Source organism: Silene latifolia, chromosome 8, assembly GCF_048544455.1.
Source record: "Silene latifolia isolate original U9 population chromosome 8, ASM4854445v1, whole genome shotgun sequence".
Lineage (NCBI taxonomy): Eukaryota > Viridiplantae > Streptophyta > Magnoliopsida > Caryophyllales > Caryophyllaceae > Silene > Silene latifolia.
The window spans coordinates 1634713-1649394 of record NC_133533.1 but is presented as its reverse complement, the minus strand read 5'-3'; the positions used below and the strand labels follow the sequence as shown (position 1 = coordinate 1649394).

At 30.6% G+C, this 14682-nt stretch overlaps 1 protein-coding gene across 1 annotated transcript; it reads left to right on the top strand.

Moving 5' to 3' along the window:
* The first annotated feature begins 1940 nt into the window (after nt 1-1940).
* Nucleotides 1941-4589, top strand: LOC141595967 (cytochrome P450 77A3). Its single transcript, XM_074415945.1, has 2 exons — nt 1941-3054; nt 3932-4589. The coding sequence occupies exons 1-2, from the start codon at nt 2035-2037 to the stop codon at nt 4463-4465; spliced, it is 1554 nt and encodes a 517-aa protein (XP_074272046.1). The 5' UTR covers nt 1941-2034; the 3' UTR covers nt 4466-4589.
* Nucleotides 4590-14682: the final 10093 nt, after the last annotated feature.

Genomic DNA, 14682 nt, shown 5'->3' with positions numbered 1-14682 from the left:
GGTTTAGACAAAGCGACCTCACAAAATTTGAGGAGCAACAGAGGAAATTTAAGGCTGCCGGTGTGCGATAAACTAATCTTGAGCGGAAATCGGAGACTCGTTAAAAATGTTTTAATACTTGCTACTTAGGGCTGAAATCGATTAGGGTAACTCCTGAAATGACCATGTACACAGTACACGTGGTAGAAAAATCGGGGGAAAATGAAGCATGATCCGGTACAGCCTCACGTACGGCTCAAATTAATATATAATTGAAGTGTATAATACGCGGTTTTCGGGATTTTAGGGTCCCAGAACAAAAATATCAGTAAATCGCAAAGACGGTTTCCTGGGTCAGATAAAGCAGCCTCACAAATTTGAGAAATTAAAGAATAGTGCACATTAGAGGCTATTAGTGTGCAATAAACAAGTCATGGGCAAAAATCGGATAGTCGTTAAAAATGTTTTAATACTTGTTGTTTGAGGCTCAAATTTTATAAGGTAACTCCTTAAGCGATTTCAAAAACGCGGTAGAAAATCGAGAAAAAGAAAGACGACCCGCAAACGGCTCAAAATTGAATGCATAAATAGGCTACCAGTTCCTTGTTTCTTGGGTTAGGTACGAGACCACCAGCCACTTGCCATTTCTAGTAACATAATACTAAGTCTAATAGGTTAATGAGTAAGTTTTAGGTTAAGACGGTCTTAAATCAGACCGTTTGAAGATTAACAACGTTGTAGCTTAGTGAGCCCAAAAATCACGTGAGGTAAATCACGCCTTAACCTTAAGTCACCTACTTCGAAAAGTGACAACAAAGCCAATGTAGAGACCATCTATAATACGTTAACGAGTAAAAATCTTGTTTTAAGACGGTTTTAATTAAGTCGAGAACTCTCATAAACCCTCTTTCATTACTAGTTTTTGTTACGTATAATTAACTTTATCAACGACTCAACGTTGCATTAAAATAAAAACGATTTCTATAAATAATCATAAAGATCAGTAAGCCATGCATTGTACTATTTTTTGAAGGATAATTAATTATTTGTTTATATGATGCGAGATATATAAAGGAGTTATGTAACACTTTCTATACGAGTCTTGGGTCAACAAGTATACGATTATCAACTTAAAGGTAAATAAAATACACCGTATTAAAATGTCCCAAAAATAAAGGACGAAACTCCAGAAACAATGTTCCAAAATTGGATAAGCTTCATTTATTTTTGAAAATACATTTAATGACAACAATCTAAAATTTGGTATAGTCATGACTGATATAGTGATATGTTAGGGAGTCTAGAGACACCAAAGTAAATAACCTCAGTAAATACAACACGCTTTCAATGTTCTCCATGTTGTACGTACGATTATTACTATTATTACTATCCATTATTCAATACAAACCACCGTTGGTTGAATGGTAGATAGTAAGCTCATTCATTCAAATACTCGTATAATTTGTTTGTCAACTTACCTCATAAGTTTTGGTGGCGGAGACAACATCTGAACTAACTGAAGCGAAAAATTAAGAGGACCAATTTAAACAGATTATAATATAAGATATATTTGAAAAGTAAGAGTTCCAAAAATCTAATTTGTAAGGAGAACGTCTTGCTAACCCCCTAACCTCACTATCACCTTACTATGGTAATATAGTGGCCTAAAAGCCTAAAATCTTGGATGTTCAGAGATAATGTAAATGTCATCTAATTTACCTGATAAGATATACTCATGACTCACAGTCATGACTTGATTTAAATCTGGTCGATATTATAAGTCTATGAGACTCTCTTTAAACTATTAACCTAGTAAATGACTTAAATTTTGAAATTAAAAAGCAATAATAAATACATTACTACATACTTACATAGTGTTCCAAACTCCATAGTAAAAACAATAATGTGTCTTTATTAGAGAAGAAAAAAAGTTATCTACCCCATAAAAAAAAAATACAAATATTTTTTATCAATATAAAAGAAGCTCTCTTCCTAAACCTTAGGGTTTATACCAAATAGCTTCCTCATACATACAAACCCTTTTTAAAAAAAGACATGGATATTGTAGACATTTTCCTACTCTCCATTGTAGTCATACTCCTCCGTCTATGGTGGGTCCGGTACCCTCCCACCACCACCATGAACCAGTCCAAAAACCTTCCTCCGGGCCCACCCGGTTGGCCGATAGTTGGCAACTTATTCCAAGTCATCCTCCAAAACCGGCCTTTCATGTACATTGTCAAGGACCTACGTAAACATTATGGGCCCATATTCACCATGCAAATGGGCCAACGTACACTCATTATCATCACCGGGCCCGACCTCATCCATGAGGCACTAGTCCGCCGAGGCCCGACCTTTGCGAGTCGGCCTGCTGAATCGCTGACCCGGCTCGTCTTCAGCCTCGGGAAGTGTGCTATCAACTCGGCTGAGTACGGGCCCCTGTGGCGGGCCTTACGACGGAACTTCACAACCGAGGTCGTGAGCCCGGCTCGGGTTAGACAATGTGGGTGGATTAGGGAATGGGCTATAAGTAACCATATGGCCCGGTTAAGAAATGAGGCCCATGAGAATAACAATGTAGTTGAGGTTATGAGTAATTGTAGGCTTACTATATGTAGCATTATCATATGCATATGTTTTGGTGCAAAAATTACGGAGGAGTGGGTAAAAAATATTGAGAGTGTGTTAAAAGAAGTTATGCTTATGACTTTACCTAAGCTTCCGGATTTTTTACCCGTTTTAACCCCTTTGTTTGCATTAACGGGCCAACTCCGACGGGCTAAGGAGTTAAGGAGGAGGCAAATGGAGATATTGGGCCCGCTTGTTCAGGCCCGAAAGGCCTTTGTGGAGGGTTATGCATCAGGCCCGACTAGCTTAGGCCCGCTCGAGATGGTCAGCCCGGTTGGGGCGGCCTATGTGGATTCTTTACTTGGCCTTGAAGTTCCGGGACGGGTTGGTGGGCTTGGCGAGCCCGAGTTGGTCACCTTGTGCTCGGAGATTATCAACGCTGGGACGGACACTAGTGCTACCGCCATCGAGTGGGCTCTTCTCCACCTTGTGTTGGACCAAGGGGTATGTTTCTAAACTTGTGTGCTTTCATTTTAAGAACATGGTTGCCAAGTTTATTTAAATAGCTACTCATCCTCTAAATTAAAGTGTATATAAATTGTTGATATGAGATAAGACCGTTATTAATAAAATTAAAAATTCATTTAAATTCTTTATTTTAATTTATTTTCTCACTATAAAAGTAAACAGAAAGTAAATAATACATACCCTCTCTATTTCAATTATTTACTTTCTTAATATTTTTCAAAGGATAGTTTTTAATCAAAGATATACACGATAATAAATCGATGATTACATACGTTAATTGAAAGAGAACTTAATCGAATAATTTACCCAATATTTCAATTTCAGATTACTAGGTAGCAAGTTGACAAAAATCTTGACTTTATTTTCATTCAAAACTTGACCAAATAGACTCGACAACATATATTTCTTTAAATGACCATTTATTGTTTTAGAGTATAGACTATACGAGTTGTATGCATTTTTATCCACATAACATTTGTACATTTATTACGTCTTAAATTTCACCCATCTTATTTCACTATCAACTTATTACTACTACGTAGAGAATTGAGTTGTACGAAAAAATATTGATTAAGAAACAAATTCTAGAATAAGACGTTTTTTCAACCGTGAGACGGTTCTTTTCTATAAAAATTCATTCATTTATTGCTATGAATAAAAGAGTGATTCTTATACATCTGAACCGTCTTACAGTATGACATAGTCTCACATAATAATTACTGGTTAGGAAATGTCATACCTATAATAGAAAAACATGTTATATTTTTCCTCATTGATAAATAATTTGATATTGATCTTATATAATACGGAGTACTGTTTTATAAGAAACTTACTTTTTGTTGTACTATTACAGATACAACAAAAGTTATACGAAGAAATAGTAAACAAGGTTGGAGAAAATGACGTCATCACCGAACCACAGGTTGAGGAAATGCCATACCTAAACGCGATCATAAAAGAGACATTCCGAAGGCACCCACCAAGCCACTTCCTTCTATCACACGCAGCTTTGGAGGACACAACCCTAGGTGGCTACACCATACCAAAGAGCGCCAATGTCGAGATATACACGGCTTGGATGACCCAAGACCCAGCCATATGGCCTAACCCGGATGTGTTCCGACCCGAGAGATTTTTACCGGGTGGTGAAGGGTTTGAGGTGGATTGGACGGGTAATAAGGGTGTTAAGATGATACCCTTTGGTGCGGGCAGGAGAATCTGCCCGGCTTGGACCTTAGGCACGTTACATGTTGCTTTGTTGCTTGCTAGAATGGTGCATTCGTTTAAGTGGGTCCCAGTTCCGGGCAGCTTACCTGACCCGACTGAAACGTTTGCTTTTACTATGGTTATGAAGTATCCACTTAAGGCTATGATTGCGCCTAGGTAATACTCATATTATACATGGTGGAGATTAGAGTATTAGAGTATTAGAGTAGTGTAACTTGATTAATTAGATTGTGTACCCCTTAATTAATTGTTCTCTTGATGAATTTTTAGACTCGGTTAATCCATATCGGTCTTTATTATCACATTATACCCCTTAAAACTTTATCGAAATTTCCAACGAAAATTTTTAAACCACTATAAGATCAAAATGATTTTCCTAGTTTTTTTTAATCAAAATAGTTGTTGTAATTTGATTTACTTTTCAGTTTCTCATTAAATATTAATGAGAATCTTAATTTTTTAGTACACGGGCTAGTAATATTCTTTTATATGTTAGTGACATATGAAGTACTCCCCGTGTTTCAGTTAATTTACTCTTGTTTTATGGGAAATAAAATAAGTCGGATGAAGTATATAACATGGACTATGGTATGTCCAGACATGTCCTACATTGGCATTATTGAAGTTTCATGATGTCCCGTTGTCCCGGCAACAATTTTATTTAAAAGCAAAGAGAAGTGAATAGGTTAATCGAGACAGAAAAATGTTAATGCCCTGCTTAAAGTAAAATTAAAATTCATTAAAAAATATTCGTTTAACTTAATTTTTTCATGAAAACAATAAAACTAATTGGGAATAATACATACTAGTTATAAACAATAATCATACTGTATTAGTTAAAGAAAATCGAATTATTTGGCCAATATTTGAATTTAAGGATGCAAGATAGAAAAGTTGACAAAAATCGTGACTTTTTCATTCAAAACTTGACCAAAATAGAATATATTTGTACATTGACCAAATATACTAGGCAACATTTATTTCTTTAAATGACCATTTATTGTCGTGTATAGACTATAAACTATACGAGTTGTATGCAATTTTATCCACATTACACTTGTACATTTATTACGGCTTTATTTCACAGAGTATTTCAGGTACCTTATTTGGTCAAAGTAATTTATTTGACCAATAAATTTTAGGTAACTTAAATTTTTGTAACCGTTTAGCAAGTAGTTTATTTGTCCAAATAAACTATCTGAAATAAAATGCTACCTAGGGTAGCATTTGGTATTTAAGGTACTAAACTACTGATCCTAATTTATATTTCCTTTTTGCTTCTTCAATCTATAATATTAAATAGTTATTATATCCTTTTTAGTCATTTCATCAAAATAAACTACATTTTCTGTTAATTTGTCACACACTTTTTTCATATAATTAATTACTTTATCAACTCTTAATTTTCAGCTAAATTTTCAAGTTTCATTTAACTTTTCAGTTTTCATGTACCTTTTCAGTTAAATTTACCAAACAGAATCTATGTCTTTAATTTCACCCATCATATTTCACTTTCAACTTATTATTACATTGACAACAAGATTAAACAAATCTTACTCCAATAAACAAGATTGAAACAAATAATGGTTATTTCTAAACTTAGGTTATGAAACGTCATACTTACGCTCTATTCTTTTAGACTTAATTTTGCTGAACTGAATTATAAGAGCTGAACTAAAATGAACTAAATTGAATTTAGAGGAGCTAAACTGAACTTATAGAAAATGGGTATGAATTGAACTAACATTTCTGAGCTGACTTATAGGAGCTAAATTGAACTTATAAAAGTTGAACTAAACTTAACTTTTCTGAGTTGAATTTATAAAAGTTGAACTGAACTTAAAAGGAATAACTTAAAGTTCAAAAAGATTTATAAGAAACTTATTTTTTGGCGTACAATTACGAATACGACAAAAGTTATACGAATAAATAGCAAACAAGATTTATAAGAAACTTATTTTTTTGCCGTCACCGAACCACAGGTCGAGGAAATGCCATACCTAAATGCGATCATAAAGGAGTCACTTTTTCCTATCACACACAGCTTTGGAAAACACAACCCTAGGTGGCTAAGCCATACTAAAGATCGCCAATGTCGAAATTTACACGACTTGGATGACCCAATCAAGACCCAACCGTATGACCCAATCCGGATGTGTTTCGACCCGGGAAGTTCCCACCGGGTGGTGAAGGCTTTGAGGTGGATTGGACGGGTAATAAAGGTGTTAAGATGATACCCTTTGGTGCGGGCAGGAGAATCAGCCCTGCTTGGACCTTAGGCACGTTACATAAATACATGTTACTTGCTAGGATGGAGCGTTCTTTTAAGTGGGTCCGGTTTTCGGGTAGCTTATCCGACCCGACTGGAATGTTTGCTTTTACTATGGTTATGAAGTATCCACTTAAGGCTCCGTTTGGCAAGACATTTCACATACCTGTTTTGACTGAAGTAGCTTTTTTGAGAAAAAAATCAGGTAGCTTATTTTTCTGGAAGTGTTTGGCAAGTAGCTTATTTGCCCAAATAAGCTACCTGAAATGAAATGCTACTCTAAGTAGCATTTCACATTTCAGATACCTGATTTTTGGTAATATTACCTTTTTACCCTTTTAATTTATAATAATTAAATAATTATTATATCCTTTTACGTCATTTTACCAAAATAAGCTTCCTTTTCAGTTAATTTGCCAGACAAATTCTTATATAATCAGTCACCTTATCAAGTCATAATTTTCAGTTACCTTATCAGCTACCTTTTCAGGTTTCAGGTAACTTTTCAGTTTTCAGGTACCTTTTCAGGTTTCAGCTACCTTTTCAGTTCGTTTTACCAAACAGAGCCTAAGGCTACGATTTTGCCTAGGTAATATTGGAATAATATGAACCGCATTTGGCCACCTCTAATTGGGATAATTAAGTGCTTATTATTATAATTAATTATTATTCTAATTTTAGATAACTTGTAACGAATTTTATAAATGACTTAGTAATAGTAACTAGTATAGATCCCGCGCATGCATGTGCGGTATTTCTAGATCATTTAGTTTATAGTGTATTATTTATAGATTTAAAATTGACACATTATCAATTTTTCATATTTTAATAAAAAAAATTGAAATATAAAACTAATCAAAAGAATTGAGTAAACTCATAAAATGTGTATTTTAATGAAATTTTTTATTACAAAAAAAATATTTTCAATTTATAAATTTTCTCAAATAATTTTTAAAAAAATTTTGTCACGAAATTAATAATGCAGTTCATATTTTTATACGAAACAAATAATATTAATTTATAGGTTTTTCATATATGAATTTTTTATTTATATTATTTTTTTATTTTAATTAAGAAATTATAATTTAGTTAAAAAAAGATTATAATGATTAAAAGATTTTATAGTAATTAAAAGATAATAATTTAATAAAACATAAAGTCTTGTTTCCTTATTTAAGTAGATTCCTTTTGGAGGGAAAATCATTGAGAATTTTTATTCTCTTAGTACTAGGGGGATTGTATAATGAACCCCATTGTGAAGATGAATTTATTCTGGTCAAGCTTATCGTATGAAATTATTATGATTACTAGCGTAGATCTCCATGTTACAACATGATATTTTTTAGTTTTGTTTTATAAAGATACATTCTCATTAAATTAATTACATATATTAATTGTATTTGAAGTTTAATGTTATAACTAGTATAGATCCCGCGCAAATGCGCGGTTTATGAGATAGAGATATTTGAGAATTTAACGATTTTACCACTGTAATAATTCCATTTGAAATTTAAATATGAATTTTACTTTTAGATAGAGATATTAGAGAATTTAAAATTTTTACCAGTATAATAACTCCATTTGAAATTTAATTAAGAAATATATTATTAAGAGGTAGAAAAAAGAAGGTTCAATACTTATACTCCGCATAAGATTAACTTTATTTTAAAAAATATTGTTATTGTATCATTATGATCACTAAAGGCGTAATATAAACGTGAAGAAATGACATTGAAAATACAATCAGATAAAGAATAAAAAAATATTTTACATCATAGATCGGGTGTTGGTTTTTCTTTTCAAATGAAGGGCTTTTTTTTTTTTTTTTTTTTTTTGAGGAGAAATGAAGGGCTTCTTAAGAAAACCAGAGTTAGGCGAGTAGCTCGAGCATGATTGTTTACGAAAAGCTGAAAAATGGAAGGATATGTGTTGTAATAAATATATTTACGTATATGTTAAATTAAAAATTTAAAAAATTAACCAAAGTTTAAATGTTCACATAGTATGGAGCAGAGATAGATATTAAGTTAAATGGTAAGAAAACAAATATTATTCGTAACGTTTTGATTTTAGAAGTAAAAAACAAAAACAATTTATAAATACTCTCAACTTGTAATACGTTTGTTTCAAAAGACAGAATAATAGAATTAATTAGAACGTATTTGCTAAAAAAATGTTTGTGGCCATCATGTTTAGTTTCAAAAATAATAATGAAATATTTCTATTACATCGTACCTATAATTAGTGCGGTTTCATTTATGTAGCAAAATTAAAAAAATCGTTTCAATATGTTCATACAAATTGAAAAAACATTACCCTTTTTTAAACGGAATAAAATTATCTATTGCATAGAATAGTTGTCTCGTAGATATAATATAATTTATAATGAATATATTTATGGCAAGTTATTTTGGCGGGAAAATCTTAAGAAACTCTTATTCTTTTAGTATAAGGGGGGTGTACTAATATAATCTTAGTAAAATGTCGAAAATAAAAGTTTATTACCATCAAGAGACACTTTAAGTTAAGTTATTTTTGTCTTAAACTATTTTACTTTAATATAAAAATTAACTGTATAATATTATATTATTGCATGAAACCAATTTATGACATTAAAATACAATTAAGTGATGCACAAATGTAAAATCTAATTAAAACGCGTATTAACCTTATAACAAGCATGTAAAAACAGTATACCACACACTTAAATAGACGATTTACAAATAATTAGACTAATATTTTTTTATTTCTAATAAAAAAATACATAAAAATTGTTTCGTCCTTTAAAAAATACATCATATTTAAAGTGTAACTGATGAAGGATAATATAAGCAAATTTACATAATTTTAGGATGTAAGTAATAACAATAATTACGATAAAGATTGCATGATAAACAGATTTGAGTAGTTTTAGAGTGTAACTCATGAAGAATAATATTTTATGGAAATGAAAATGAAAATGATTGCATAATAAAATTTTGTGGATAGTGATTGTTTCTTGTAAATGAGATAAAATATAAATGAATATAAATTTGTTATTGTTTCCATATATAGTTCTAGCACATGTTTAATATGATAACTAGTATAGATCCCGCGCAAATGCGCGGTTTTTTAGATAAGGATATTAGAGAATGTAGCAATTATACTATTGGTATTTAATAGTGTAAATCCCGCACATTTGCGGTATATATAGCGGTTTTATTTTTAGTTATTATTTAAATATTTTAAATTGATACATTATTAATTTTTCATATTTTTCATATACCTCATCGTATTTTGATATGAGAAAAAAATGAACTATGAACTAATCAAGAGAATTTAGTAAAGTTATAAAATATGTTTAATAATTTTTTTCTTTAACATAAAACTAATGATTACAAATAATAATTTTTCTCAAATTATGTTAATGATTTTTTATTTTTTTTGTGATGAAACTAATTATATCAGTTTAATATTTTGTTTTATACAAAATGTGTCAAGTCATTCTCTCATATATAATAATACATAACAAAAATTTAGAAATTTATAGTTAATAAAATTATAGTGAATTTATCTTCTTTAATTAAAATATTATAAGTTAGATTTTCAAAGAAAATATTATTATTTGATTAAAAGGTTATATTTTGATGAAGTGATAATAATTTAAAGAAAGAAGAATTTTTGTTTTCTTATTTAGCTTGATACCTTTTGGAGGAAAACTTTGGAGAATTTTATTCTCTTAGTATATAGGAGGATTCATTCCAAATTTTATACCTTCAAATTTTTATATTTCACCTAATTTATTTTAATATGAGAAAAAAAAAACATAGTATGTCATGAATTTTTTTTAACATAAAGTTAATGATTTTATTTTATAACTTTGCTTAAATTATCTTAATGAGTTTTTTTCAAGTAGCTAATAATATTATTTTATTATTTTATATAGTTTAAGTATGTATTAAGTCATTCGAAGAAAAATTAACAATTCTTTATTTTATAACTAGTTTTAAACCCGTGCAAAAAATGCACGGGTCGTAATAACAGATGTTATTATTGATACATGATCATATAAATGAATGTTATTAAATGTGCAATGCCGTAACATTATAAATAAGTCCATAATTCAAGATTTGACGTAATATAATTTCATAATTTCAGTAGCGGTCTTCATTCTGATGACATAATACGGTTTTTCATCATTAACGTAACTAACTAACATATAACGTACGTATAATTAAAGAAAAAACAGTTTTCATCTACGACAATGGTTTCCATCATTAATGTAATTAAAATAATCAATTCAATCTATCAGTCGCTGCTTCGAACCACTATCACGAGGATATCACCCTGGTTGGGGCTCGAGGACATTGCACGTAAGTTGTATATGTGAGTAGTATTTTTTTTTCAAAATGTGTTTTGCCAAAGCATGAGAGTCTAATATCTTCATGCCTCACTACCACCGTCACCTCCATCATTTCTCCAACTTCCCTCAAATATTAAATAAAAATGAAAATCCGTCCACTCTCAATTTCATCTTATACCCTCATTTTCACTTGGAGGCCTCTTTCTATCCCCTTGAAGTTTCGATTAAAAAATATCTCACATCAAATCTGCCCTCAAAATTTACTTCACACCTCATATAACGACATTTGCAGTCAATTATCGAAATTATATGTATGATACAAAAAGATCGATCTTTATGTATTTCCGACTATTGATTTCTTTAAAATTGATTTCTTTTTCTTCCATGCAGTATTGTTATTTAATATTGTTGTCTTTAATTATTTCTGTTTCTTAAGCGGGGAAGTGGTGATTGACCCCCATAACTTTGTGCAATTATGAAATTCACCCCCATAACTTTCAATTGGAGTGATTAGGCCCCATAACTAACATAATAAGTGAAATTAAACCCCTTTGTCAAAATCTCACGAGAAATTCAATTTATCATATCACAAAAGTAAATATGGTTATGTTTTTATGAAAAATACAAAATAAAAGTTTAAATTATTAATCAAAAAAAAAAGCATAAATATATTAGATAAAAAAACTAAAATATTTTACGAAAACAAACAATTTATTATTTTTATATAAAGTACATTTTTCAAATTTTTTACTGTACAATTTCTGTAAAATAAAATTAATTGCAAAATATTTTGTTAGATAGTTGTGTTAAAATCAGAAGTCAGAATAAAAAATTTTCATGACAAAAAATATAAAGAATATAATAGAAGAGTAAAAAAATATTCAAAATTTTCTATTTTTCAACATTTCAAAATAATTTACATAAAAACTGTTTTTTTTTTTTTTTTTAAATCGTACCAAATTACATACGTATGTAAAAAAAAATTGTTTGTTTTCATAAAATATTTTAATTTTTTTTATTGATTTTTTAAACTTTTATTTTGTATTTTTCATAAAAACATAACCATTTTTACTTTTGTGAAATGATAAATTGAATTTCTCGTGAGATTTTGACAAAAGAGGTTTAATTTCACTTATTATGTAAGTTACGGGGCCTAATCACTCCAATTGAAAGTTTTGGGGGTTAATTTCACAATTGTACAAAGTTATGGGGGTCAATCACCACTTCCATATGTGACCGAACTTCTTGTAAGTATGATACGAAACTTATATTTTCTCCTTTTTATATTTCTTTGCATTTATTTTAAAGTTTATATTTTTTCCGATTTGGAACGGGAACTTTTTCAATTCTACTTGTATTATACTGGTTATGTTATATTTAGTTCTTTTTATATTTGCTTTCATTTATTTGAAAGTTTATATATTTTCGATTTAAAAAAAAAACTCTCTTAAGGAGTAATCTATTTCTACGAATTTTTTTTATCTACCTCTACTATATTGTTTATGTACGAAAATTTTAAAAAAATGACATATCAATATATTTTGTTGTTAAAATGTTAAGAATTAATATACTCTGTATTTGTGATGTTGGAATATAATAGTTATACTGATTTTTTTTTTATTTACACAATGAATTTAACTACGTACTCATTCCAGATGATTAATCAATATGCATTGTTCACATTTTATTTGTTCAGGTTAGAAGTAGGAGGACGATTATTTGAAAATTTTATTAATTTTTCGTAATTGTAATTTATTAATGTGTAATTGTATAATGTATGATTTTGTGTAAATGTAATCTTAAGTAAATAAAATTAAGATGGTAAAGAAGAGTGTAATTAATTATGTAGAGATCATGGCGGACCCCACGTCAGAAAGAAAAAAAAAAGAAAAAAAAATTTGTAACAACCAATAAGAATCCTTTAAAGAACCCATATTTTATAATATGTAGATTTTATACTCCTTTTATTTTATTTTGATTAAAACATTATATAATTATAATTTAGAATTTAATAAAAAAAATCATGCTTTAAGAAAAAGATTATAGTTTAATGGGAAAATTTTATTTCTTTCCTTATATAGGTAGGTGGAGTTTGGAGGGAAAACTTTTGAGAATTTTTATTCTCTTAGTAGTAGAGGGTAGGGATGTCAATGGATCGGGTTCGGGTCGGGTGAAGCCTCATCCGTCATCCATCCGTCTTTTTAAAATCTCATCCAACCCGTCCGTCATCCGTGAAACATATCATCCGTCATCCATCCATCCATCATCCATGGATGAAACGGGTGGATCGGGTGATAAACGGGTGTTGTGCATTTATAATTTCAAGTTTAAAAAAATGATGATTTTTTTTTCTCTACAAAAATAAAGTTAGATAATTAATTTAGTTTAACTTTCTAGTGGGTAGGCTTACAAAATATTTATATTGAGAGTAGAAAAATATGAAAATTTAAATATTTTATATCTTAATAATGTGTTATATGTAAAAAAAAAATAATAATAAAATCGGGTGATGGATGGATGGCGGGTGGATGGCGGGTGGAATTTCTTCATCCAACCCATCCGTCATCCACATCCGTTTCATCCGTCATCCATCCACCATCCATTTAAATCGGGTTTTCATCCATCTTTTAGGATCGGGTGGATCGGGTTTTGATGGATGCGGGTGAAATTGACATCCCTAGTAGGGGGGATTGAAATCCATTATAATGGGCTATTAATAATCTCATTCTTTATCTCTTTCTAGTGAGTATTCAATTAAATAAGCTCATTTAAGAGTGATTATTTTAGGCGGGGAAACTACTAAGAGTCTTATTTTCTTAATAATAAGGGGGGCGATACCGGTACTTCATATCTTGGATGGTGAAAAGGGGAATCCTTATCTATATAAATATAAATTCGGTGGCCCATATACAACCCATTCTAACATTTGGACTGAACTTCAAAAAAAATCCCCATATTTTCAATTTCTTGAAACCCACCCAAAAAAGTCCAAATTTCCAATTCTTGAAACCCACCCAAAACCCCACAAATAGCGAGCTATTATTATTGGAAGAATGTATCCGAATTCACAAAAACTTTAAAAGAAAGCTTTGTAAATGTCTGAAACTGTGTGAATAAAATTTAATGGAGTTGAACTGAATTGAGTAGGAGTTATTGTGAAGATAAGAGCTAAACTGAACTAAACGAAAATGAACTAAACTAAACTGTAGAGCTGAAATTATGTCCAAAAGAATAAGACCTTACTGTTTAAAACTACTAGGGGTCTAACTTTGATGTTATGATAATACTTTGAAATTTAGAGTGAGTTGCGCATATATTGATTTTGTATTCCTACTAGAGGTGATCATGTGTCGGGTCAGTGAGGGACTGGGCTGGGGCTTTCAACAAGAAGCCCATTTGTGTGGGCTTATTTAACAAGCGCAAACCCAACTCTTATGTGCTAATTCGGGCTTTTGGGCTTAAATGAGTTTTTTAGGTCTAAAAATTTACGACTTATTATAGGAAATAATTAACATAACACCTTCAATTACTACTTTCAAAACATACGTAGCATAATACCTTCAATTAATATTATTATTAAGTCACTCTAAACTTAATGATTGTCGGGTTATCAATTTAATCGGTTAATAACGGGTTGGATTCAGGTGAGACTTAGAGTTGACATTGGACCGTGCTGGGCTGGCCCACGTGTCCGGTCCATCGTGCCTTCTACCAAAAAAAGGCCCGGCCCAGGCACAGATATTGGGTTGGCCGTGTTGTGTATTGC